Source organism: Pelophylax lessonae (assembly GCF_965119305.1).
Source record: "Pelophylax lessonae genome assembly, contig: HAP1_SCAFFOLD_350, whole genome shotgun sequence".
In the NCBI taxonomy this organism is placed as follows: Eukaryota; Metazoa; Chordata; class Amphibia; order Anura; family Ranidae; genus Pelophylax; species Pelophylax lessonae.
The window spans coordinates 92,653-116,745 of record NW_028119994.1 but is presented as its reverse complement, the minus strand read 5'-3'; the positions used below and the strand labels follow the sequence as shown (position 1 = coordinate 116,745).

General features: G+C 45.2%; 1 protein-coding gene across 1 annotated transcript in view; it reads left to right on the top strand.

The window, feature by feature from the left end:
- Positions 1-2,359: 2,359 nt before the first annotated feature.
- The window catches only part of LOC309543787 (uncharacterized protein), a gene marked incomplete at both ends in the record, with an annotated part of 88,080 nt that continues 66,346 nt past the window's right edge, over positions 2,360-24,093 (top strand). Inside the window, 6 exon segments of the mRNA XM_082276224.1 lie at positions 2,360-2,391; positions 4,374-5,283; positions 5,287-5,295; positions 5,299-5,434; positions 22,011-23,538; positions 23,622-23,724. Of these exon segments, the coding sequence (XP_082132350.1) occupies positions 2,360-2,391; positions 4,374-5,283; positions 5,287-5,295; positions 5,299-5,434; positions 22,011-23,538; positions 23,622-23,724 (2,718 nt within the window).

Genomic DNA, 24,093 nt, shown 5'->3' with positions numbered 1-24,093 from the left:
GCATAAGTCCAGCACTGCCAGTCCACCTAGTCATTTAGGAAGCAAGAGTAGTCTCCTACATAGCCCAGGTCGCTTATGTGCCCAGATAAAATCCACTAGTAGGGTGTCATCTTGTTTAAAGTAATGCGAAGGGATGAATATCGGAAGTGCTTGAAAGAGGTATAGGAACTTAGGGAGTATGCACATTTTAATAATTTTGCATCTCCCAAACCATGAATGGAGACCAGATTTTGATTTATCTTATAGAATGTGGACTTTCTTTAGGAGGGGGAGAAAGTCGAACGTGAAGATGTGTGAAAATTTGGGTGGAATGAGAGTGCCCAGGTATTTCAGCGCTGAGTAGCTTAAAATGCATTCGCAGTTGGTGGAGGAGGGGGTTTGATAAGCCTACTCCCATAGCTTCAGACTTAGTAAAGTTGATATTTAGATTGGACAGAGTGCCATATACCTCAAACTTGTGAAGAAGATTCGGTAGAGAAATTATGGGATTTATGAGGGAAAATAACATGTCGTCTGGATACGCTGATATTTTCTGCTGGGTCACCCCAACAGTCATGCCTGAGATAACCGGGCGGAGGCGTATTCTACATAAAAAGGATTCTAGTGATAATGCGAAGAGTAAGGGTGACAGAGGGCACCCCTGTCTTGTCCCATTCCTAATTGTGAAGTAGTCTGATAAGACACCATTTGCCTTAACCTGGGCGGCAGGGACAGAGTAGATCTGTGAGATCCAATTTAGCATGGTGTTGACAATGCCAACATGTCGAAGTACTGCAAACATAAAATGCCGATTTACTCAATCAAAGGCCTTCTCGGTGTCTGTGCTTAGGAGGACACGGGGAGTGCGGGTCTTGGTGGCTACATGGAGGAGGTTGAGGACCATGGTTGTGTTATTCCTTGCCTCACATGTAGGCACAAATCCAACTTGATTCAAATGGATCAGTTGCGTCAGATGTTGTTGGATCATAGTTGCTAGGATTATGGTGAACAGTTTAAGATCGACATTTAGCAAGGAAATCTGTCGGTAGCTACCACAGGAGGTGAGATCTTTTCCCTCTTTAGGGATGACTGAAATGTGAGCTTGTAAAGTCTCCTTGGGGATATATGTCCCAGAGCCCCATGTATTAAACATGCCAGTCATAAACTGTCCAAGTGACAGAAAGAGTGTTTTATAATATTGTATGGTAAACCCATCCGGTCTCGTGGCCTTCCCCACTTTGGAACCACCTATGGCCTGTTTTAGTTCAGCCAAGGTGATGGGATCCTCTAGGGATTTACTGTCAGTGTTGGGACAACCAGGGCATCCAGAAAGAGAGCAGATATTCCTCTATTTGGGTCTGTTGGGGGTTGGGGTTCGTAAGTTATAGAGCGAGGCATAGAAGGATTTAAATTCTTGTGTGATATGTCTAGGTAACATGGCTTTTTGACCTGTGTGGGAGATAATAGGTTTCTTCTCGGAGGGATCTAGCCAATAGTCTGCCACACTTATTTCCCGACTCATATGACATTTTACGACAAATTTGCATGGCTGCCTAAGCTTTGTAATAGAAAGGTCATTAATTTGCCTACATAGAGTCATAGGTTCTACCTCTGAGGAGAGTGACAGAGCGTGTTTGTGATGAGACTCCAATGCATGTAAAGCTTGGAGTAAGGAGTCTAGTTGTGCTGTATGCTGTTTTTTGATCCAGGAGCCATGCTTTATGAGCACCCCACAAATCACTGCCTTGTGTGCCTCCCAAATGATTCCAGGGTCAATATTTGCAATGGTGTTAGTCTGAAAGAAATGGTTTAATTCTCTACATCTGTCAAAACAGTCTCATCTTGGAGTAGGCTTTCATTTAGTCTCCACATTCGGGTTATTGACCTTCGAAAGTCAATTAGTGCGTAAGAAAGTATAACAGGGGCATGGTCGGACCATGTAATAGAGCCTATTAAAGAGTCACGGGATCGTGTGTAATTGACAATGCGGCATCAAGAAATAGTCTATACGAGAGTATAGTTGGTGAGGTGAGGAATAGAAATAATAGTCTCGTTCTCTGGGATGCATCAGGCACCAAACATCTAACTTTGCAATACGTTTGCGGACGCCAGGGGGGGGGGATAGAGGAGGATCCCAGAGATGTACCCTCCGAAGGAATCGGAGGGATATTAAAATCTCCCCCAACAATTAGTTGACCCTCAGAGAACTCCAGGAGCTTCTCCATACCTCTAGTAATGAACTCATCCTGCTGGCTGTTGGGAGCATAATTGGTGGTCAAAGTCACTCTGACGTCACCAACATCGCCCTTCAGAAACAGAAATCAGCCATTGGGGTCTATTAGAATATGCGCGCAGTGTCCATGGTACCGTACTAGAAAAAATGATAGAGGCTCTTTTTGATTTAGCCTCCGGGTAAGTAGAGTGGTAGGCCAAGGGGAAAAAACAGTTCTTAAATAGTGGAAGCTTGTCATCCCTGAAGTGGGTCTCCTGTACAAAGGTGATATCAATTTTAGATTGTTTAAATTGTTCAACAAAATTTTCCTCTTTTCCGGGACGTTAAGTCCCTTAGCATTGTTTGAGAGGATCCTGATGTTATCCATGTGTTAAGAAGGGCGAGGAGAAGGTTGGGAAGTGAGGTTAGGAAGAGGTAGGGGAGGGTAAGTAATAGGGGGCAAAGGGGGGGGCAGGGGTATGAAGAGAATGGAGATAAAAAGAGGGGAGGCAAAGATGGTATGAGAGAGGAAGAAAGGAAAGTCAGGCAAGCAAAGAATATGAGAGAGTGAAAGAGAAGGGGGAAATCCCCCAGAGAGAGGCCTCAATTTACTAAGAGATAGCAAAAAAAAAAGGATCCCCACCCTTCCCCTTCTACCTCATGTGCCCGTGGCTTTTTATACCCTGCCCCACAATGCACCGAGACAACCCATCTGTGCCAATCTCTGGGCCTGTATCAAAAGCCTGTGAGCCATTGGCCAGGTTTTCTCCAGCATCCAATGTGCCTCCCCATTGGATCAGCTGGGGACACTCCCTTAGACCAGATGAATCACACACTGGGCACACTGAGCAGACCTAACTCACAGATCCTGCTCCCTGATAAGCAGAGTGCAATATAGAATTTACCTGCTGCTCCTTTGATAGGCAGACAGAACCAAAACTATACTCCCTTTCTAGCACCTGACTAGGAGGGTGCTACATCTTTAAAAGACGTGGATGTCCGGGTAAATTTGAAAAGTTGTGGGGCATGTGGTTGGATACCCCTGGCCTTGGTCCACAAGAATTACCACTTCAAAGATTAGTCCTAGGACCACATTGAGGGCACCTTTGATGCTGACAGTGTGTTTGCTGGGTTTGGTGGAGGAAATGGCACCGCTTGGAGCACAAAGAATTTTATTGTCGGTTACTCTGTTCTATGCGGGCAAGGCTATTCTTCTACATTGGAGGAAGAGCGAAGCGCCATCGGTGGAGTATTGGAAGTGACCAGTGAACACGATGCGGCCATTTTACAGAGCCACATACCTGAATAGAGGATGTGTTATATGGCAGGGTTGGACTGAGAGGCCATCTACTCTTCTCGGAGGTGATTGTGGTCCACCACCGGTGAAGGTGACGGTCACCTTAGAGGGGTGAGTTGAGGTCCTCTGATACTTAGGGAGGTAACAAATGAAGTCTATGCCTAGCAGAGGTGAGAGGGCGGGGGAGGTTGGGGTATGGACCTGGGTGAGAGTCTGTGTGGGGGAGACACTGCCGCGTTGAGGTTCTCCTGGGAGGTTCTCCTTTTGCATTTTCCTATAAGTATTGTAGTACATGAGCATTGCACTGAGGTTGGGGGGGGATGGGGAGTTGTTTTGGTTGCCTTGTTTGTTTCTTGTCTGGTTTTTTGTGTTATTTTTACTTCTATGTTTAAAAATCAATAAAAATAATAATAATAAAAAAAAAAGATGATTCCTAAGAATCAATAAACAGGAGGGAACGGGATAAGACGCAGGCCAAGGAGATGTTGGGGGAGTGGGTGGAGTCAGTGTCCATTCCTGTTTTGGAGGTTGTCTCATTGTTGCCCATCTAGTGCACCTGTTGGTAACAACCCCCTCTGCTACTTGACTGACCAGATGAATATCCCAGCAGGAGTTTCCCTGACTTGATGCTATACTCTGATTATAAAGTGTTGAGCAGTAAATATGAGTGTGGAAAACTCTTGGTAATTTTTCTTGTCTTCTGACAGACGGACTCTGTGGTGGGAATAGAAGGACATCGGAGGAAGATGTGACTACAGAAGATAATGACATGGCATCTTCTCCAGAAGTAAATCCCGTTCCTCATAATATACATGACAGACCTCACCATTGGAGGAGATCATTGGAATCTCCTGATACTTCACATAGTCCTCTAATATCTGACAGTGCTGACGGGTGCGGGAAACCATCTCATCTCAGGCAATCTTCTTTATACCATACAGGAAAGAATTCATTGTCATGTTCAGAGTGTGGGAAATGTTTTAGTTCCAAAGGAAACCTTCTTAGGCACCAGATAATTCACACAGGGGAGCGTCCCTATTCATGTTCAGAGTGTGGGAAATGTTTTAGTCACAAAGGTAACCTTCTTCAGCACCAGAGAATACACACAGTAGAGCGTCCCTATTCATGTTCAGAGTGCGGGAAATGTTTTAGTCAAAAAGCATACCTTCTTCAGCACCAGAGAATACACACAGGTGAGCGTCCCTATTCATGTTCAGAGTGCGGGAAAAGTTTTAATCATAAAGTAAGCCTTCTTAACCATCAGAGAATACACACAGGTGAGCGTCCCTATTCATGTTCAGAGTGCGGGAAATGTTTTACTGAGAAAAGAAGCTTTCTTAGCCATCAGAGAAAACACACAGGTGAGCGTCCCTATTCATGTACAGAGTGTGGGAAATGTTTTAATGAGAAAAGACACCTTCTTAGGCATCAGAAAATACACACAGGTGAGCGTCCCTATTCATGTTCAGAGTGCGGGAAATGTTTTAATAATAAAGGAACCCTTCTTAGCCATCAGAGAATACACACAGATGAGCTTCCCTATTCATGTTCAGAGTGCGGGAAATGTTTTAATAATAAAGGAACCCTTCTTAGCCATCAGAGAATACACACAGGTGAGCGTCCCTATTCATGTTCAGAGTGCGGGAAATGTTTTAATGAGAAAGGAAACCTTATTAGGCATCAGGGAATACACACAGGTGAGCGTCCCTATTCATGTTCAGAGTGCGGGAAATGTTTTAATCAAAAAAGAAGCCTTCTTAGACATCAGAAAATACACAGGGGTAAGCTTTCCTGTTAATGTTCAGATTGAGGGAAATGTTTTAATCATAAAGGAAACCTTAACCATCAGAGAATACACACAGTTGAGTCTCCCTATTCATGTTCAGAGTGCGGGAAATGTTTTGTGTTCAAATGTTTACTTGTTAGACACCAGAAAGTTCATGCAGGCAAATATAGGTCTCTAATCTTGTGCAGAGTACGGGAAATGTTTAACTAAGCAAGAACATCTACTTACACACAGGTGAGCTGCCTTTTTAATGTTACGAGTGCGGGAAATGTCTTTATTTCTTAGAAACCAGAAAGTTCATACTGGCGAGCGTCCTATATCATGTTCAGAGTGCGGGAACGTGTAAAAATAAAGGAAATCTAATAAAACATCAGAGTGCACCCCCTGCTGGTACTACGGGAAATGGACGCTGGATTGTAACGGATGGAACTGTTTAGTCCATAAACAAATGTGGAACCACCACAGTCCACTCGGGGTTGGTTTACACCCGCATCGCCCTCTGACCCGCTGTGGGGTTGGCAGGCAGCTGGGAGCCTTTATGTTAACCCTGTAAAACCCACGCCAGTACGTCGCAACTGAATGCATCGGAGCTGTTGCGACACAACCCCATTCAGTTGAATACCATTGCCCAATGTGACCGGGAGGTGCGAGGTTTGCAGCAGCCACAAATTGCAGTGCCATGTGTACAACCCCATCCAGCTGCCATTTAAGCTTAAGGGGGTGGTAAAATCATGACTCAACTGTCTACCTTTACCGATCCCTCCCCACATGAGGCAACAGGCGGGAAACCATGACAAGACATGGCCTATTATGCAACTGCATAAGGACCTAACGGGAAATGCTTTATTCTTTTTGTGTTCTACTTATAAATATGTATATAGATCTAACCTACTGGATGGAAAAAGATCACTGTAACATGCATTAACCCACAGCAGCCAATCAGGATTTATCTTTCACTGGTGAACCTTTTTTATTGTTTGCTTCATGTTGTTGCTCATTTCTGATTTATTGAAGTAGCCGGCTTTTTATTGGTCCAACCAATGTATGATTATTAATACATTTGACACATTTGTTAATTCTATTATAAAATATTTAAGCTTTATTTTATTCATATCATTACTGTGTGGTAATCGCTTATTCTGATCTTGTCCAATAAAAACTCTTCGTACAATATTCTGTGCCGAGTCTTCTTTTTTACCAATGATTAGATGATCGGTGATTGGAATGTGATCAGTTCATAGAGAGTCATCCATTGGGGTTTTATTAGTGAGATGGAGAGTGGAGAAGGCACCACATTGACAGCCATTGGAGGCCCTTTCTAAAGCCCTAAACTTTTTGGCAACCTGTCTATGACATTAGTCTTCCAAACTCTATCTCACTGAGCTAAGGCCAGAAGAGTTCCAGGAGTTCTACTCTGCCCACAGTTCCCAACCAAAAGGAGACATCCACCACATCTTCAATCTTAAGGTCCTAAGCTGGGCCCAGGAGTTCCGCATGTAATCCACCAGGTCATAACCTTTCTCTTTAGCAGTGAAACATTTTTCTTTGACCAACCTACGTACATGTACTGCGGTAGGGCGGCCATTCCGCGCAGAATCATGTACTCATCTGCGTTTCTGGGTCTGTGGCATGCACACGCACCGCTGGCACCCAGGCTCCCACTGGACACAGTGGGGACCAATCAGTGGGTCCAGTGGACACGGTGTCCGTCGGCACCCGGAAATCGTTAACAAGAGAGGCAGAACAGTTGTCTGCCAATGTAGACAAGGCAGATTGCCGTTCTGTTAGTTGGGAAGATGGAGATCGGGTGTAATGGAGGAAGGAGATATTGGCGCACAGAGTTTTTATATATAGTCCAGCCAGCCAATCCAAAGAAAGTATTTTTAATCCACAGTAAAGGTGATTGATTAACTGTAATCCCCACAGTAATATTCAGTAATTGTAATCCAAACAGGAGAAGAAGAAAATAGATTTCTGTATTCCACAGTTAACAGTCAATCTAACACTGGGGAGGAGGGGTAAGGCCTTCTGATCCACCACGCACTATGCGGAGCTACAGTGTCCTGTGACGACCGTTAGAATTAATAGGGCCTTCTGCTAAAACAGCTCTGCAGTCCCGCCCCGACTCAGTCTAGAAGTCTAACAGATACTTTAAGCTGGATGTCTCTCACCCAATGTGACGAACTCTGTTCCACAGTCCACTCCAAAATGTAGAACAATTCTCCTGCGCTCGAGTGAAATATGATGGGGGGAAGAGGAATACTTCCAACAGACTTGGATGGGTATGACTAATGATCTTGCAGCCCCCTCATGATCAAGGGTGTCCGAAAACCAATTGGAAAACAACAACAAAAAAGAAAGGGGCGCACCGATCTAGTGCATTACCACTAAAAATATTTATTAAAATAGTAAAAAGTATACATTATACTCACAAAACGGGTGTGATTATTGCATATATCAACATATTCGACATAGGATCTCCAAGAAAGCCAGGGGACTGCACAATGCTGGATGGCATGCTGTGTACCGCATGAAAACTTCTGTGGCTAGGCCGACACGTTTCGAGGGCAAGCCATCCTCAGAGCCAAGAAATGCTGCTGGACCCCACACTGGGCTGCCGGGGGGCTAAATGGAAGCTGGCTCCACCCCTTCCTGTCCAGTCCCAAGGAGGGGGCCAAAGGTCGGTGGGCGGGGCATGGAAGGTGTGCCCCACAGGAACAGCATCGTCCACCCACTCCCCAAATGACATACCAGGCTGTCGCAGCAGCATTTAAATAGAACAGCTTAAAAACACTAAATTTGGAAAAAAACACACATACAAAAGGTAAATGCATAAAACATAAATAAAACATATATTTAATGCACAACCAAAACGGGTATGTATTTTCCTCCTAACCTTCAAAGAGAACAAAAGATCACATGATACCAATGTGTACTTATAGTGAAAGACCCCATAAGGGTCATGGGAATACCACTATATAAACGCAATTTTCAGTAGTGTTGTAGCTGTGCCTTCAATCATATCTACATAGGTGTATACAGATGTACAATAAATGTCCATATGTGGTGTATACTGGCCTTTAAAAAACGTTGTGCTGTCATCAGGCTCCTCTCTTGTGTATGGTATATATGATAATGTTTCCTTTTATGCCACGATATAGGGCGGCAGAGAGCGCTGGATGATATATGGCAGACACTACCCTGTCGGCCGTGCTGTCATTTGACCCGCACGCCGACTGGGATCTGAAACCTGGAAGTACGGGTGTATGCGTTCCACCGCATGCCACGTCACTTCCGGGAGGCCCGCCCACGTAGTGGGCAGTCACTCCCGGAGTCAATCCATACTGCAAGCAGGGAAATAAGGAAGAGCCGGCCAAAAAAAACGTGTGATCACGCCACGCTCTTGTGCAGCTTACACATCCTGCGGCCCTTGGTTCAACCCCATTCCTCTGTAATAATCTCGCCAAGCTCACCCAAAAAGGGAAAGTAAGGGCGTTCCTTCTTGAGGTGCTTAAAATACCTCCTCTGTTGGGAAGGCGACTCTACTGGTTCCTCCCACTTCAATGCTTCTTTAACAGCTTTAACTAGGTGGGAACAAGGGCAAAATCAAAGCCCACACTGGAGTCATCCGCTTCTACCTCACTATCCGAGGAATTAGATGAGGAGTGACTCTGCTGGGAAGGACCAGGGATTTAGGGATTGTCCCCAACAGGAGTGCCTGCAGGGGGTGCTGGTTCAGCCAGGATTCAAATTCTTTAAGGATTCCTGAACCACCCGCCTAACCAGAGACTCCATCTGCTGGCTGCTATCCTCTCTTTCACTTGCGGCACGGGCATAACAGGGCTCACAAAGCGATTTGCCATCAGGGACCTGCGATCCACATCCCCAGCAGGATCTCCTGGCGGTGTCCTGATGCAACTCTGGAATCTTCACCATGACTACTGGTAGAAAAGACAAAAAAGAAGAAACAACAAACAGCTCTTTTTACATCTGAGTTTGTAGTGCACCTCTTTCTACTCCATCAGACAGCACTTGAGCGGAGGAGGTTTTGTTTTACTACTTGAATAATCTTCACCATGACGCCTGGAAGATGAACTATGGTGCCTAGAACTTGAAGATGAATGCCGGTGTTGTGACCTAGGAGGGTCTTTATCTTCATGGGCCGTGTGTAGCCTTTCAGACCTAGAAGGGCTTAAGAGAAAGTGAAGGGTAAATAGAACAGGGAAAGCCCAAACCATACAGGGAGAGGAAAAAAGCCAATCTTACCTGTAGTGTAAGGGCTGGCCACCAGGGGACGGTGAAACATCCATACTCCTAAGGTGGGCTACTAAAGACCAAGGTATTAGATACATGAAGAAAGGGGAGCACACAGGCTTCTCATCCCAGCATAGGCAGCACTAACCCTTAGAAGACAGCCGCAGAGCACGGGAAGCCATCAATGAACCGCAAAGCAACCCAAGGATAGCTATTTAAATCTGCCGCCAGAATGACGTCACCGCCCCCCGGCGCCTGCACCGTAAGCCTCGCCATCCGTCAGCGCTTGTGCACATTTTGCCCGTACTGCAAATGCATGAACCAAGCCTCGATTCAGATCGAGGATCGGAAAAAGTAAGCAGCAGAGCGGACGAGAAAGACGCAGAATGGAACGCCGCAAGTCTCATAGCGGAGCTAGACCCCACGGAAACAAAATAGGAAATACACACAGTGCAAGACAATACAAAATAAACTGCTGCCATAAACGAGAACAATGTTACCAATCCACGACCAGACCTGGGAACAACAAAGGACACCGCAGCTGCACGCTTGTCAGGGCGTATAAATGGGCCTCCCACTAATAGCTGGGACGATTGGCCATATTGCCACTTGCCTGCCAATGGCCAGGCTTGTAAGCTCTTCATGGCACCAGATTCCACGCCCGCGTCCTACCCCGCTAATAGCGAGGGGAGGGGAACACCAACAGGATCCATCGTGCAGACCGCCAGGCCTGAATCGGGGAATTTTCATGAGGTAAGAATTTACCATAATCCATTTAGGAGGAGGACAAAAAAGGAACACGGCCTCTGGACCGGAGCAAAAATGTATTGGGGTAGAGTCCTATGAGGAAGGAGGAGGCGGGACTAACCCACACGTAGGCTGCCATTGAGTCTGTCAGTAAATTCGATTTTTTTTTTATTGGATGTTTTATGGCAGAAATGAAAAATATATATATATATATATATTTTTTAAATCAGTCTTTTTTTTGTTTATAGCACAAAAAATTAAAACCACAGAGGTGATCAAATACAACCAAAAGAAAGCTCTATTTTTGGGATAAAAAGGACATCAATTTTATTTGGGTACAACGTCACGCCACCGCGCAATTCTCAGTTAATGAAAAGCAGCGCCCCATTGTTGGTGTCATTGGGAGGATTTCTGTTCCAAGGGCCAGATAAAAGCGAGCAAAGGGAATTTGGCCCCTAGGCCCTAGTTTGGAGACCACTGTTCTAGACAGTTCCATTTGCCCAGTTCCATTCCAGTCCCCAACAACACAACATCGTGTCATTGTGAGACAATTCTGTGGACAGTCCAGGTCACATGGCACTGAAAACCAGGCTGTCCCTGACCTATCCCTCTCGACCAATAAGAGAGAACATACCCAACCTTTATTATACATTAGAGTTAGGATTAAAATTAAAAATTGGAACGTGATGCATCCTTCCATTTTTTTCAACTATTTTTCAAAATTCCGGGAGGCATTACATTGAGCTTAAGTGTATTTCTCAAACATTAGTTTATCCATTTCCCGGATCCAGTCTCCGAGGGTTGGAGGACTGGGTGAAACCCAACATGAGGCTATCAGCTTACGGGCTACTGCATAAAAAGTGATCTCGTAATAGCCTCTACCCGGTCATGATCCATTGTGGAGAATATACTTACCCCAGAAGAAATAGGGATCCAGAGTCAGCACAATATCAGCACAATATCATATACAGAATTTTGCTTATCTAACACTTCCTGCCAATATTTATACTGTATAAACATTGAGACTTTCTAAACTCTGTGGACATCAAGGATGGATACTTGAATGTTCCTGTTTTTCTGGCCCACAAGCAATTCTTCCCCTTTGCTGTGGCCCTTCAGCTTCTCTGGTTCATCATCTCTTCTGCACTTTGAGTGTTCACCAAGGCGCTTGCCCCCAGGGCTAGCCTTGCTGTGCTCCCAGGGTATCCCCATTGTGGGATATCTGGAACACCTCCATTAGCTTAGGTTCTGGCTGACAGCATAGCTGGAACTGTCCTGACATTGCGAAGGTTCAACTGGTCCTGAACCTTCAGAACTCAGTACTGGAACCAACTCATCACTTAGAATATCTGAGTCTCATTCTAAACACAGCTCAAGCAAGAGTTTTTCTTCCCCAAGAGAATCTTAAAACTCTCTGTTCCCAGGCTCTTCAGTCCAAGGATCACCCAACTTTTTGCTTCTGCATGAGATTTCTGGAGCTCATAGAAGTGTTCTCCTAGATCAGGGGGTCTCCAAACCTTCTAAACAATGAGTCAGTTTACTGTCCTTTAGACTTTGGGGGGGCGTACTCTGGTCAATCGGAGGAGAAAGGGCCTCGTCAGTTGGAAAAAAACTGGGGGCCATCTATGATTCAAGTTCAAGCGCAGTTTGCTATCTCCTAAGTCACAGCAGCTCTGAGCTCAGAGCTTCTACGAAAAGGAAGTTGGATCACACAGTTGCAGGATTTGCATCGTAGAGACCTCCCTCTCGTAATAGTGAGGGTAAGCAGTAATGGCAGGGATTATCTTAGCTACAACCTAGCAACAAGGCAGGATGGGGAGGACGCCATCTCAGAGGGTTTTTTGGGCTAGGTTCTGGGAGGTACATAAATGGACTTCACCTGTAGGATAGGAATTATTCACCTTTATTCAAATCTGCACAGTTAGTTTTCATCTACAGGCTCCCCCCCCCCAACCTGAATACGCATTTTTTCGGGAACAACGAACTGATACTTGCTGACCGCAATTGTGGTTTACTGGGGTTATGGCCGAAGCTATATGCCATAACCCCGGAATCGTTTTTTCAGGCTTTCTCATGAAACCATTCTGAGCAGCTTATGAGCTTTCTGAAGCAGCGGGAAGGGACATACTCCCTTCTCCTGCCGCTCACCGGTGTTTGGGCTTACCGTTTTCGTCGGTTTGCCTAAGAAATGATCGGATGGTTTGGCTGGCTGCTCCCATAGACGATCAAAGTGTAGATACTCTTTGATCACCCCCCATGGCCTTGGAGGACATCATGACGTCAGTTCTGATCCAGGCTAGAAGTAAATCTTTTTTTTTATCTTTTGCTTTTAAAGTTAAAGAAGAGATTTGGGGTCTTTTTGACACCCAGATGTCTCCATAAAGAGGACCTGTCATCCTTATTTCTATTACAAGGGATGTTTACATTCCTTGTATTAGGAATAAAAGTGATGGAAAAAAAAGGGACAGAGTAAAGATAAAAAGTAACAAAAAAAAAATAAGAAAAAAAAATGTAAAGAGCCCCTGTCCCTCCGTGCTCGCACGTAGAAGCGAACACATAAGTTAGCTGCGCATGCATATGTAAACAGTATTCGCACCACACATATGAGGTGAACATGAGAGCGAGAGCAAATATTCTAGCGCTAGATCTTCTGTGTAACTCTAAACAGGTCACCTGCGAAGGCCTTTTAAAGGTCACCTATGGAGATTTTTAAGTACCGTAATTTGTCTACGAGTGTGCGCAATTTTAAAGCATGACATGTTGGGTATCTATTTACTCGGAATAACATCATCTTTCACATTATACAAAAAAATTGAGATTAGGGGTATTGTGTTTTTTTAATGAATTAAAATTAATTTTCCCCCTAAAAAATTGAGTTTGCAAAATGCTGCGCAAATACCGTGTGACATAAAAAATTGCAACTTTCCCCATTTCTTTCTCTTGGGTCTCCGCTAAAAAAAAATGTATAATGTTTGGGGGTTCTAAGTAGTTTTCTAGCAAGAAATACTGATACTGTTCGCAAGAAGATAAAGGGAAACACCCTGAAGGCCACTCCTGAAAAGTTACCTGTTAGAGCAAATAACCAAAACATCACCGAGAGAACTCAACTGTTTTGCTGCGAGGAACAAAAACGACTACAATCAATCAATCAATCCCAATATGGTCCACAAGGTGGTGACCTGACTTCTCTCAGATGGAACTCACAGACAGGAAGTGATGTAAGATACTGACAGGAAGTGATGAGGTAAAGACAGGAAGTGACACTGACAGGAAGTGATGTAGGTCCACAGAGGAAGTGATGTCAGATATAGAAAGGAATTTCAGAGGCAAGTCGGGAGAAAGTAAAGAGGAGACGTAGCTGGAAGTGGCAGCAGAGGAGGTAATAAAATATTATTTTCTATTTATAATCTTTAATTACATAAAGAAAATGTCCTCCTTCCGTTTTTATGCTGGAGGAACAGAAACAGAGAAATGTATAACACTGAGAATCAGATTGGAGTCCCCCGGTGAAATCACATAAGTAGGATGAGCAGCAAAACTTCCTCCAGCTCTCCTGTAGCGCCCTCACCAGGCAGAGCCGAGGTACTCATAATCTATCTGGGGAAGAGGCAGAGCTTAGGGTGACCCCGACACTCACCTCTGGAAATATTCAGCAGCTTTCCTCCCTCGTTACTACATTAATCCCGTCCTCTGCCCCAACACCAACTGGGCCCCCAGATCTGTATATACTGGATGACCGGGAACCCCACTGTGTCTGTGCCATCTATACTCTGCATGTGTCAGAAGATACCAGACATGGCTACCTGCCCCCATCTACACCACTGTCCCCCGCTCCTCACCCCCCCATCTGACACCACTGTCCCCCGCTCCTCACCCCCCCATCTGACACCACTGTCCCCCGCTCCTCACCCCCCCATCTAACACTGCTATACCCCGCTCCTCACCCCTCCCCCGTCTAACACTGCTGTACCCCACTCCTCACCCCCCATCTAACACCGCTGTTCCCCGCTCCTCACCCCCCCATCTAACACTGCTGTTCCCCGCTCCTCACCCCCCATCTAACATTGTTGTCCCCCACTCCTCATTCCCTTATTCAACATTGCAGATCTCAACTCCTCACAACCCTTATTCGATGCTTCTGTCCCCCACTCTTTACCCAGACCCCATGCTGCCACCTTGCTTTCTCTCGCTTGTCACATGATATTACTCTTATCTCTATTAATAAAACACAGATCTGACCAGAGAGGTGAGGAGAATTCTTTATTCTAATATAGAAAGCATATTATAGTGGATTTGTATTGTGCACTGTGCAGCATTGTGACTGGTGTGGTGAGCGTTTCTGCAGCGATACTACAACTACAAAGAGTGACAAGTATTATAACTGGCACAATAGACCAGTGACCCCCCCTAAACCATAGATTGAAGCGGGTGTTATCTAACAATATACTTTTAGAACAGTGTATTTGTGTCCTGCAAAAATATTGCCTCTTTTGCTGCGTTAACTGTGCTACACACAGTGACAACAGTTACTGGCCAATTCTTTGTAGAACTGGTGTGATAAACCAGTGGCCCCCCCAATACCACAGATTGAAGCGGGGTATTTATATGCAGGAGTGAGAATAAAAAGAACCTATGCGCTTGACCATATGCCAGATGTTATAAATAAAAACTGAGTGATAGATAAAGAGTCAAGATAGAGAATTAAAGGAATTAGCAGTCAATTCTGTATAGTGACCAATAATAGCGAACAAACATCACTGTGAAGGAAAAGTGACAGTGAATGAAAGTGCCAAGTGGTGAAGGAATAGCAATATACTGTATGATTGTGTAAATAAAAGCTGTGACTGTGACACATATGCACTTTATCAGAGAAGATAAATTCGGATTCTGTGTTTTAAACCTGGAATCTTGCCAACATCCCTAATGTATATGGAACAAAAATAACCCCTGAGGATTGGGACTTTCAACGGCAAGAATCAGGACTTGAGTATGGAAGTGTATAAATTTTATTACACGTATTACAAAGATAAAACATACATAATCATACATAAAGTATCGGATAAAAACAAGGTCATAGATACATCTTGGAACCAAGAGGGTCTGAGGTGTCTGGATCGGACTAGACGCGTTTCGGTCCCATTGCCTTTCTCGATAGTCCAAAGAACACCAGAACTCAGACTAGGAGCATAAAAGGTAACAATGAGTATGATACAAATGATAAGTATAAAATTAGATTTCACATGTATTCAACAATGTTAGAAACAATATATCACATAATTCATTATACACAGTGTTTGTCGTATTTAGATGTGAAAAAGGGGGGGGCAAAAATGCCTCTATGATTACGTACCAGATATGTAAGACCTCTGTGGAATCCAGGACGTGAGACCAGAGGGATGGGCCTTGGTGGATGAGAAAAAGGCCTTCAATTGTCTATGGCCGCAAGAAGTATATGCTGGTTGAACTGGGTCTATACAAGATAGGCTCAGAGCAATTTGTTAATATTGTATAGGCTTCCAAGGGAGATTTAAATGATTATAAGCCAAATACACAGTGGTTTGGCAAATGACAGTAAGAGGAGAGCTCCACGAACAGAAAATCCCACGAGGATCTCCAAAGTAAGGTCAAGAACACACAGGTCATCTAGATGGTTGTGAAAAGAAATAGAGGGAAAATTAAATGAAGTATGTCTATAATAGAAAACAGAAGGGGAAATAAGAAAGGATATTGTTGGTAATGACTACCTGTAAAATAGTAGTAGAATGAATGTGTGTTTCCCCCGTTGGATTTGTAGTGCTGGGACGTATCCAGCCCTGCATCCCTGTTGACATGAAATATGTCAAACATGAAATCGTAAGGAATATCAGAAGGTAAGTGGGTAGGAAGTAAATGCAAGGGTAGGAAAGGCCTCATTTCCCAACGTGAGTCCTACAGTTCATGAGGAAAAAGAAAGAAAAGGAAAAGAAAAACTGGGTGGTGGGGAGGAATGTGAGAGCAGTATATAGCCAGGGATAAGAATCGCCAAGTGAGGGGAAGATAGTATTAGTAGAAGTCTCGAAAAGTGCCAAGGTGTTAGAATGAATGTTGGCAAAAGTTCTATGGCAAATGCGGGTATCATGAGAGTGATTCAAGATATCCAAAAAAAGAGAATAACTTACCTGTGTAGGTCTGTATGTGTGAGTAATGGCGGCGCGCTCTGAGTAGAGCGCGGTCCGCCATTAAGTACGCCGGCGCATGCGCCGGAGCCTACGTCTAGTCTCCTCCCAGGGCGTGTGTGGACCAATGGAGGTCCCCCGTGTCCGGAGCGCACAGACGCCGCCCACACATAGGTTGGCCGCGGCGTGCGTTCCGGGCACGCCGACGCACAGTATCCGGGTCTGAATCTCCGCCCGCGGCGGGATCAGGTGACCGGTGATGGGGCGAAAGAACGCCCCTATGTGCGCCGGGGGGAGGATCTGTCCGGTGAGCGTATACTGTCATTGACATAAAGCTGCGGCTGAGGGGACAGGACCAAGAATACAGACATATAAACAAGGCAAACTCTATGTTTACACAAAGTAGCAAATATTGGGGTATTTATATATCTTTATATATCTTTTTCCACATACACTGCGCTTCTCTAGAGACTTTTGTCACAGGGTAATTTAAAATGACAGGCAGAGGAAGAGGCAGGCCCTTACGCAGGGGTGGTAGGGGTAGGGCAGAAGCAGTAGGCCGGAAAAGTGTGAAGTTTCAGAAGGTGCGTTCAATTACGTCAAAGGACGCACCAGACTTGGTTGAGTGGCTCACTCAGCTTTCCTCTTCTGCACCCTCCTCATCCTCTCTATCTGCACCCTCTTCACTCTCTGCTGTGTGCGCCACCAAAGACACCACCACCACCATATACCTTCCGCTTGAGTCACTGGAATTATTTTCTGATCCATCACAAGACATTTGCGATGCGCAGCCATTCTTGGCATCGAATCAGGAAGAGGAGGTAGCAACAGCCGCCACTCAGCAGTCTGATGACTGTACCCAGATTAGCCCAAAGAGGTTGGTCCCCGCTGTTGCTGCCTACTCCAAGATCTCAAATGTTAGTGGTGGGGAATGTGACGTCGATGATGAATTGTCTATGGACGTCACGTGGGTGCCCACAAGAAAGGAAGAGGAGGGGAGTTCAGAGGGAGAGATGGACCAGCAGATAGGGAGGAGAAGCAGGCGGAAAGTACATTGCACAGGAGGGACAAAGCAGACTGCTAATGTATCGGGAGTGAGCCATCAACCATGTACAGTCACATCTGGCGCTCCCAAGACGCCGGCACATTGCTCTGCAGTGTTGGATTTTTTTAATGTGTCTGCTGCTGACAATAGTGCTGCCATCTGCAGCCTTTGCAGTCAACACATAAGTCGCGGTAAGCCCAACACTCACCTAGGGACGACTGCCTTAAGAAGGCACCTGGATACCCATCATGAGCCCAGTGGGAGCAACGCCACCAGAACCCACAAAGCCACACTCCAGGCTCTCACCGTCCAGCCTCTTCTCCTTCTCCTCTCTCCTCACAATTGTCCTCCACTCCACCTTCCATCATGCCGTCCTCACGTTGTTCTGGAAAAAGGCAGGCTTCCGTGGCCCAAATGTTGGAGCTTAAAAAAAAATGATGACGCCGGATAACCCTCTTGCTCAACGGTTGACTGCTGGCTTGTCAGATCTGATAGCCCGCCAACTACTGCCATATCAACTGGTGGAAATTTGTGGCCATTGGAACACAACAATGGAAGGTCCCAGGAAGGAAATATTTCTCGCAGAAGGGCATTCCAGAGCTGTATGGCCATATTCAGCGGCAAGTGAATATACAGTATCTCTGGCACACAGTGTCAGTGCCAAGATACATCTGACCACAGACACATGGTGTAGCAAACACGGGCAGGGAAGCTATATAACTTTTACTGCCCACTGGGTAAACCTTCTGACGGCCGTCAAGCATGTAACCCGTGGCACCCGTGTAGATTTGGTTTTACCGCCACGGATTGCATGCAGGCCTGCCTCTTCTTCTCCTCCCCCTTCTCCATCCTCCCTCTCCTCCTTGGCTGACTCCTCCCAAGATCCCCAGAACCTATTCCACATGCAAGGTGAGACGTTGCCATGCTGTGCTGCGTCTGTTGTGCCTGGAAGCCAAGAGCCACACTGGTCCTGCACTACTTTCAGCTTTGCGTTCACAGGCAGATCAGTGGCTGACACCGCTCAATTTGACAGTTGGTAAAGTGGTGTGCGACAACGGTGCCAATCTGCTGAGCGTGCTGAAACAAGGCAAAATTACACACATGCCATGCATGGCACAAGTCCTGAACTTGGTCATGCAGCGATTCGTTGCCAAATACCCTGGGGTCCAGGACGTCTTGCGGCAGGCCAGGAAAATCTTGGGCCATTTCAGAAGATATTACACAGCCATGGCTCGCCTTGCTGACATTCAGCGGCGACACAACCTGCCCTTCAGACGTCTTATTTGTGACTGCCTGACATGATGGAACTCAACATTGCATATGTTTGATAGGCTGCTCCAGCAGAAACGTGCAGTTAACGACTACCTGTACGAACTCTGCGGCAGGACAGGTTCTGGGGAGCTTGGGTTTTTTTCACCGTGCCAGTGGCTGCTCATGTGCGACGCATGCAGACTCCTGCGGCCATTCAATGAGATCACCAAACTGATCAGTGATATCGTACCTTACGACTTCTTTCTGGAGCGTGCATTGTGTCGTGTCATTGATCAAGCCATCGAGGAGCAAGAGCAGGAAGATGAGGAAGTTGCAATGTTGGATGAAATCCCAGGGGGTGCTACTCCATCTGAGACAAGTCAACAACAGGAGTCTGAAGAGGAGTCAGAGGAGGAAGGTGCCGGGGCGGATGAGGAGGAGCAAGAAGAGCATGCTTTAAACCTTTCTGGGATCCCTGGTGTTGTCCGTGGATGGGGGAGGAGAACAAGGATGACATTATCCTGGATGATGAGCTGGAGCCAGGCCACTAAACCGATTCCAGTTTAGTGCAAATGGGGGCCTTCATGCTCCAGTGTTTTAAGGGGGGACCCCCGTATAAAAAGCATAAAGGGCAAGGACCAGTACTGGGTGGCAACGTACTTAGACCCCCGGTACAAACAAAAAATGACGGAAATGTTTCCACCATCACAGAGGGCGATCAGAACGCAGCACTTCCAGGCCTTGCTTCGAGAAATGCTGCATCCTGATTTTGCATTTGCTGTCAGAGGAATTTCCACTCACAGAGAAACCGTTCCGGGTACCAACCCAACAGCGGCTGCAAGAAGAGGGCATTTTGAAGATGTGTTGGGTCACTTTAGATATGAGATCATTCTTTCAGCCGACCCATCAACAGCTGTACTCCGGATCCAGCATCAGGGAACACCTAGATCGACAGGTGTCCGACTACATCTGGTTAACGGCCAATGTGGATGCTCTGAGGAGTGATGAACCCCTGGACTACTGGGTGGGCAGGCTTGACCTCTGGCCAGAGCTTGCACAATTTGCAATGGAACTGTTGGCTTGCCCCCCTGTCCAGTGTCCTGTCCGAAAGGACATTCAGCGCAGCAGGGGGGATCATGACCGATAAGCGCACTCGCCTAGCTCATGACAGTGTTGACTACCTCACATTTATAAAAATGAATGAGGCATGGATCTCATAGGAATTCAAACACATGTGACCAGTAGACCATGTTTGATTAAAATTCCTCATGACAGGCCACAAATGTCCGCCAGACCGCTATTCACCCACAACAATTCATGGTCCTTGTCTTCGGTAAATGCAGCGGCATAAAAGGCATTTCATGTCCATTGAATGTCTAATTTTTGGGGCCTTTCATGGCCGACAATTATTTTTCCTGTCAATGCCTAATGTACCACCGGCCACAGAATACAACGTTCTTAGCTGTCAGGTAAACGCATGTGGGCTCATTTTTAGGGCCTGGAATGGGCGACACTTACTTCTGTATCCTGTGAATGCCTAATGTACCTTCAGCCACAGAATACAACGTTCTTAGCCAGTGGCGGCCAAGTGATAGGGGGCGCAGGGGCGCCCCCCCCCCAACCAGCATCTTCAAAGAAAAAAAAATACCATTTAAAGCCCACTAGGGGCACCAGACCTATTGCTGGCTATGGTGGGGGAAGGGTTTGGCATCCCACGTGCTGACAGCAGAGTTGCCGATTGGCGGCCTTCTGGGTGTCATCGGGGTGCAGAGCAATGCGCCCGACACTCCCCACTTCTACACTTGTAGTCCTGTGATTGGTCCAGACTCCAGCCTGGACCAATCATTCAGGACATCCCGGCTGATGTCGTCGTGGGGGCGGTGCATGCGTCCCAGTTCCCGCCTGTCAGAGCGAGGAGGAGCAGCGCGTGGTCAAGACGTCTCACAGAGTCACAGTCGAGTCAGCCAGCCCAGGAGAGCAGGTAAGTGATTGAAGCCGCTGCCTCAGTGCCTTGTACATCCTCAGAACTGGGTACTAGGGCTTTGGTTGCTATGGGTTACTGCATCATCAGCACTGGATGCTAGGGCTTTGGTTGCTAAGGGTTACCGCATCCTCAGCACTGATCTTTTACATTTGTGAATGCATGTATAGATGTACATATATAGGTATGTGTGCGTTTTTACTCCTACATACAACGCCGGAATGGACCTGCTGGAATGCTGAGCGGCGAGCAATCCCCCCGTGTGTTTTAATAGCATGCAGCACAATGTATTGTAATGTCAGGCTGCACACAGCCATGCATAATGTATATACCCACAAGGCGCTATATGAGATAATGATGATGGGTGTATAATACAATGATGAGGATGATGATGAAGGGTGTACTATATAGAGATGATGATGACAATGGGTGTATAATACAATGATGAGGATGATCATATTTTCAATATCCTATGTGTATTCGGTATCTATATCTTTGACATGGCATGATGAGAAACCTCCAATCACACCCCCCCCCCAATTCTGTGTATAAAGTATCTTATGTATATATGTAACCTATATATATATATATATATATATATATATATATATATATATATATATATATATATATATATTCTAGATAGAGTGGTTAGATGTACACATTGTATTTAATATATATATATATTTATTATTATTATTTTTTGATTCATCCTTTTATCCTGCTGATCTCATGTAGCCTCTTTGCAGCTCCTTCCTCTCTACATACACTCCAGCAATGACTCAATGACATTTCTTGAGGTGTGGTTAAAGGAGAGCTTAAGGTAGTTTTTTTTTAGGGTAGGGGATAATTATTACCCCCGTAAGATATTTTTTGTGATCTGTGTCCAATTGGGGAGATTTCTCTTTGATTCCTGCCTCAAAGCCAATCAGGAAGTGGGAGGGAATCCTCGGTTGTCACCAGGAGTAATGTTTATATTATCAACAATCTCTATCAGTTTCCATGTGCTGCTGAACCTTTGTCTTGCTTTTGTTTACACAGCAATACCACTTCTCCTGATGTTGGCAGTACAACATGTCACTGTATAATGACTACTGTAAAAATCATTAAGTAGTCAAAAAAAATGATAAGGTTCATTGGTTGGATATTCTCATTGTGTGTACGAGGCTTCAGGGTGGCGTGCAAAACGCCTTCAAACCTCCTAGCCTTACTATCATAACTCTTGATGAAATAGACACTTGTATAGAGCAGTGCCATACCGATCTCTCTTCTAAACATTCCCATATTGTCATTTGACTCCTAGGTACTGATCATTGTGGAAGCGAGGCAAATTTGTTAACCATGAAAGAAAATTCAGTTTTATCTTTAAAACAAAACCCCTTCACAAGGCGTTCAGATGAAGAGAAAATGAAGATAAAGGAGCTTGGACCAGATCGGCCCAACTTGGAAATTAAGCAACAGTCAAGTGATCGTGGTCGAGCTTACACTCGGTGCTTTTCCACCACTTGTTATGAGAGACGGAGTTGGCTAGCTGGATGTGATGTTAGCAATGCCTTCTATTGTTTTCCCTGTTTGCTGTTTCAAAGTCCTGGAACTGAAACGTTGTGGACAACAACAGGGGTTTGCGACTTAAAGCATCTCACTGAAAAGTGCAAGCAGCATGAAAGTAGCCGAAGCCATCATGACAATGCTATGAGGCTCCAGTTTTTTGGGAGGCATAGCATTGCTGAACAGCTAGATGAAGGCTATGGGAGTGACATTAGAAGGCACAATGAGGAAGTCTCCAAAAATCGACACATCCTGTCTAGAATTATAGACTGTGTGAAATTCTGTGGTGCATTTGAACTGGCTTTGCATGACGAGAGTGAGACTTCAGATAATCCTGGGATATTCCGTGGCTTGGTCGATTTTGTTGCTTCTTTTGATGGAGTTTTGAAAGAGCACCTCGAGAACGCCACTGTGTTTAAGGGAACTTCGAAAACCGTGCAGAACGAGCTATTGGACTGTATGTTGTCTGTTGTGAAAGAACACATTATCCAAGAAGCACGAAACAGCGATTTTCTGTCAATCCAGGCCGACGAGACCACTGATATTGCCACACAGTGCCAACTTGTGCTTGTGCTGCGCTACATTGATGCCAAAAGCAACATACAAGAGAGGTTTTTTGAGTTTATTTCTCTGCATTCAACTACAGCTGATTCCATTGCTACAGCACTACAAGAGCGTCTTGCTGTCATCCTTCCAGAGGATCAGAAGAGTAAACTCATCTGCCAAGCCTATGATGGAGCTAGTGTGATGAGGGGTGCCACTGCAGGTGTTCAGAGGAAGATACAGGATGTTTACCCAAATGCCCATTACATCCACTGCTATGCACATCAGCTTAATCTAATAATTCAGCAGGCCACTTCTCGCATATCCAAAGTAAGACATTTTTTTTCTAACCTTGGAGGGCTTACCAGCTTTTTTTCAAGATCACCTAAGTGCACAGATGTTCTTGATAAAGTAGTTGCCCATAGACTACCAACATCAAGCAGCGTCAGATGGAACTTCCACAGCCGTGCCGTCAATACAGTGTTTGAGCACAGAGAGGACCTCGTTCGCTGTTTTAAAACGATACAGGATTCAGGTGACTTTGACCTAACTACCACCAGAGAGGCAAGAGGCTTTGCCATGCTGCTGGAGGATCAGGATTTTAGATTTTTTCTGACCCTTTTCCACAACATCATGCTACATGTGGACTTCCTCTATGCCAAACTCCAGCGGAAGGACATAGATTCGGTCCGCATTAAGGGGAGCATCCAGCAGTTCCAGCAGAGCATACAGAAGATCAGGTAGCAGCTTTATTTATCCTATTCCTTGTTGTTGTTGTTGTTGTTGTTGTTTCAATTATTATTACTTCTTCTACATTTTTCAGAGATTCTCTCCATTACTTGGTTGGCCAAATCAGTGAAGGTGGTTCTCAACCGAAGAGGTGGTGCTCGCTTAATCCAGAAGCCCATAAACTTATTGCAACCGAGGTTAGTTTTTATTTGTAGAAAGTATTTGGTTTTTTTTGATAGCTCCCTCTTTTTGATATGAAGATTGGAAAGAAAAATATTTTTCTTACAATAAAAATGATGTGATCTATAAGAATTTGTTGTTTGTTTTTTCCTCTAGTGGACAACATTGGTATAACAGCCTTCATAGCTCCCAGACCATCAGAAATGCATACAACTTCTAAAAATGTACTTAGAATGTCCTGTTCATGTGTATGGAGTTCTGAGAAATTCTGGATTCAAAAACACTGAAAATGATCTTCCTTTATAATAACTTAAAACTGAACATTCTAACAAGTGCTTTTTGAAATCATAATTTCTCAGCATCCCATACAAATGCCCAAGACATTC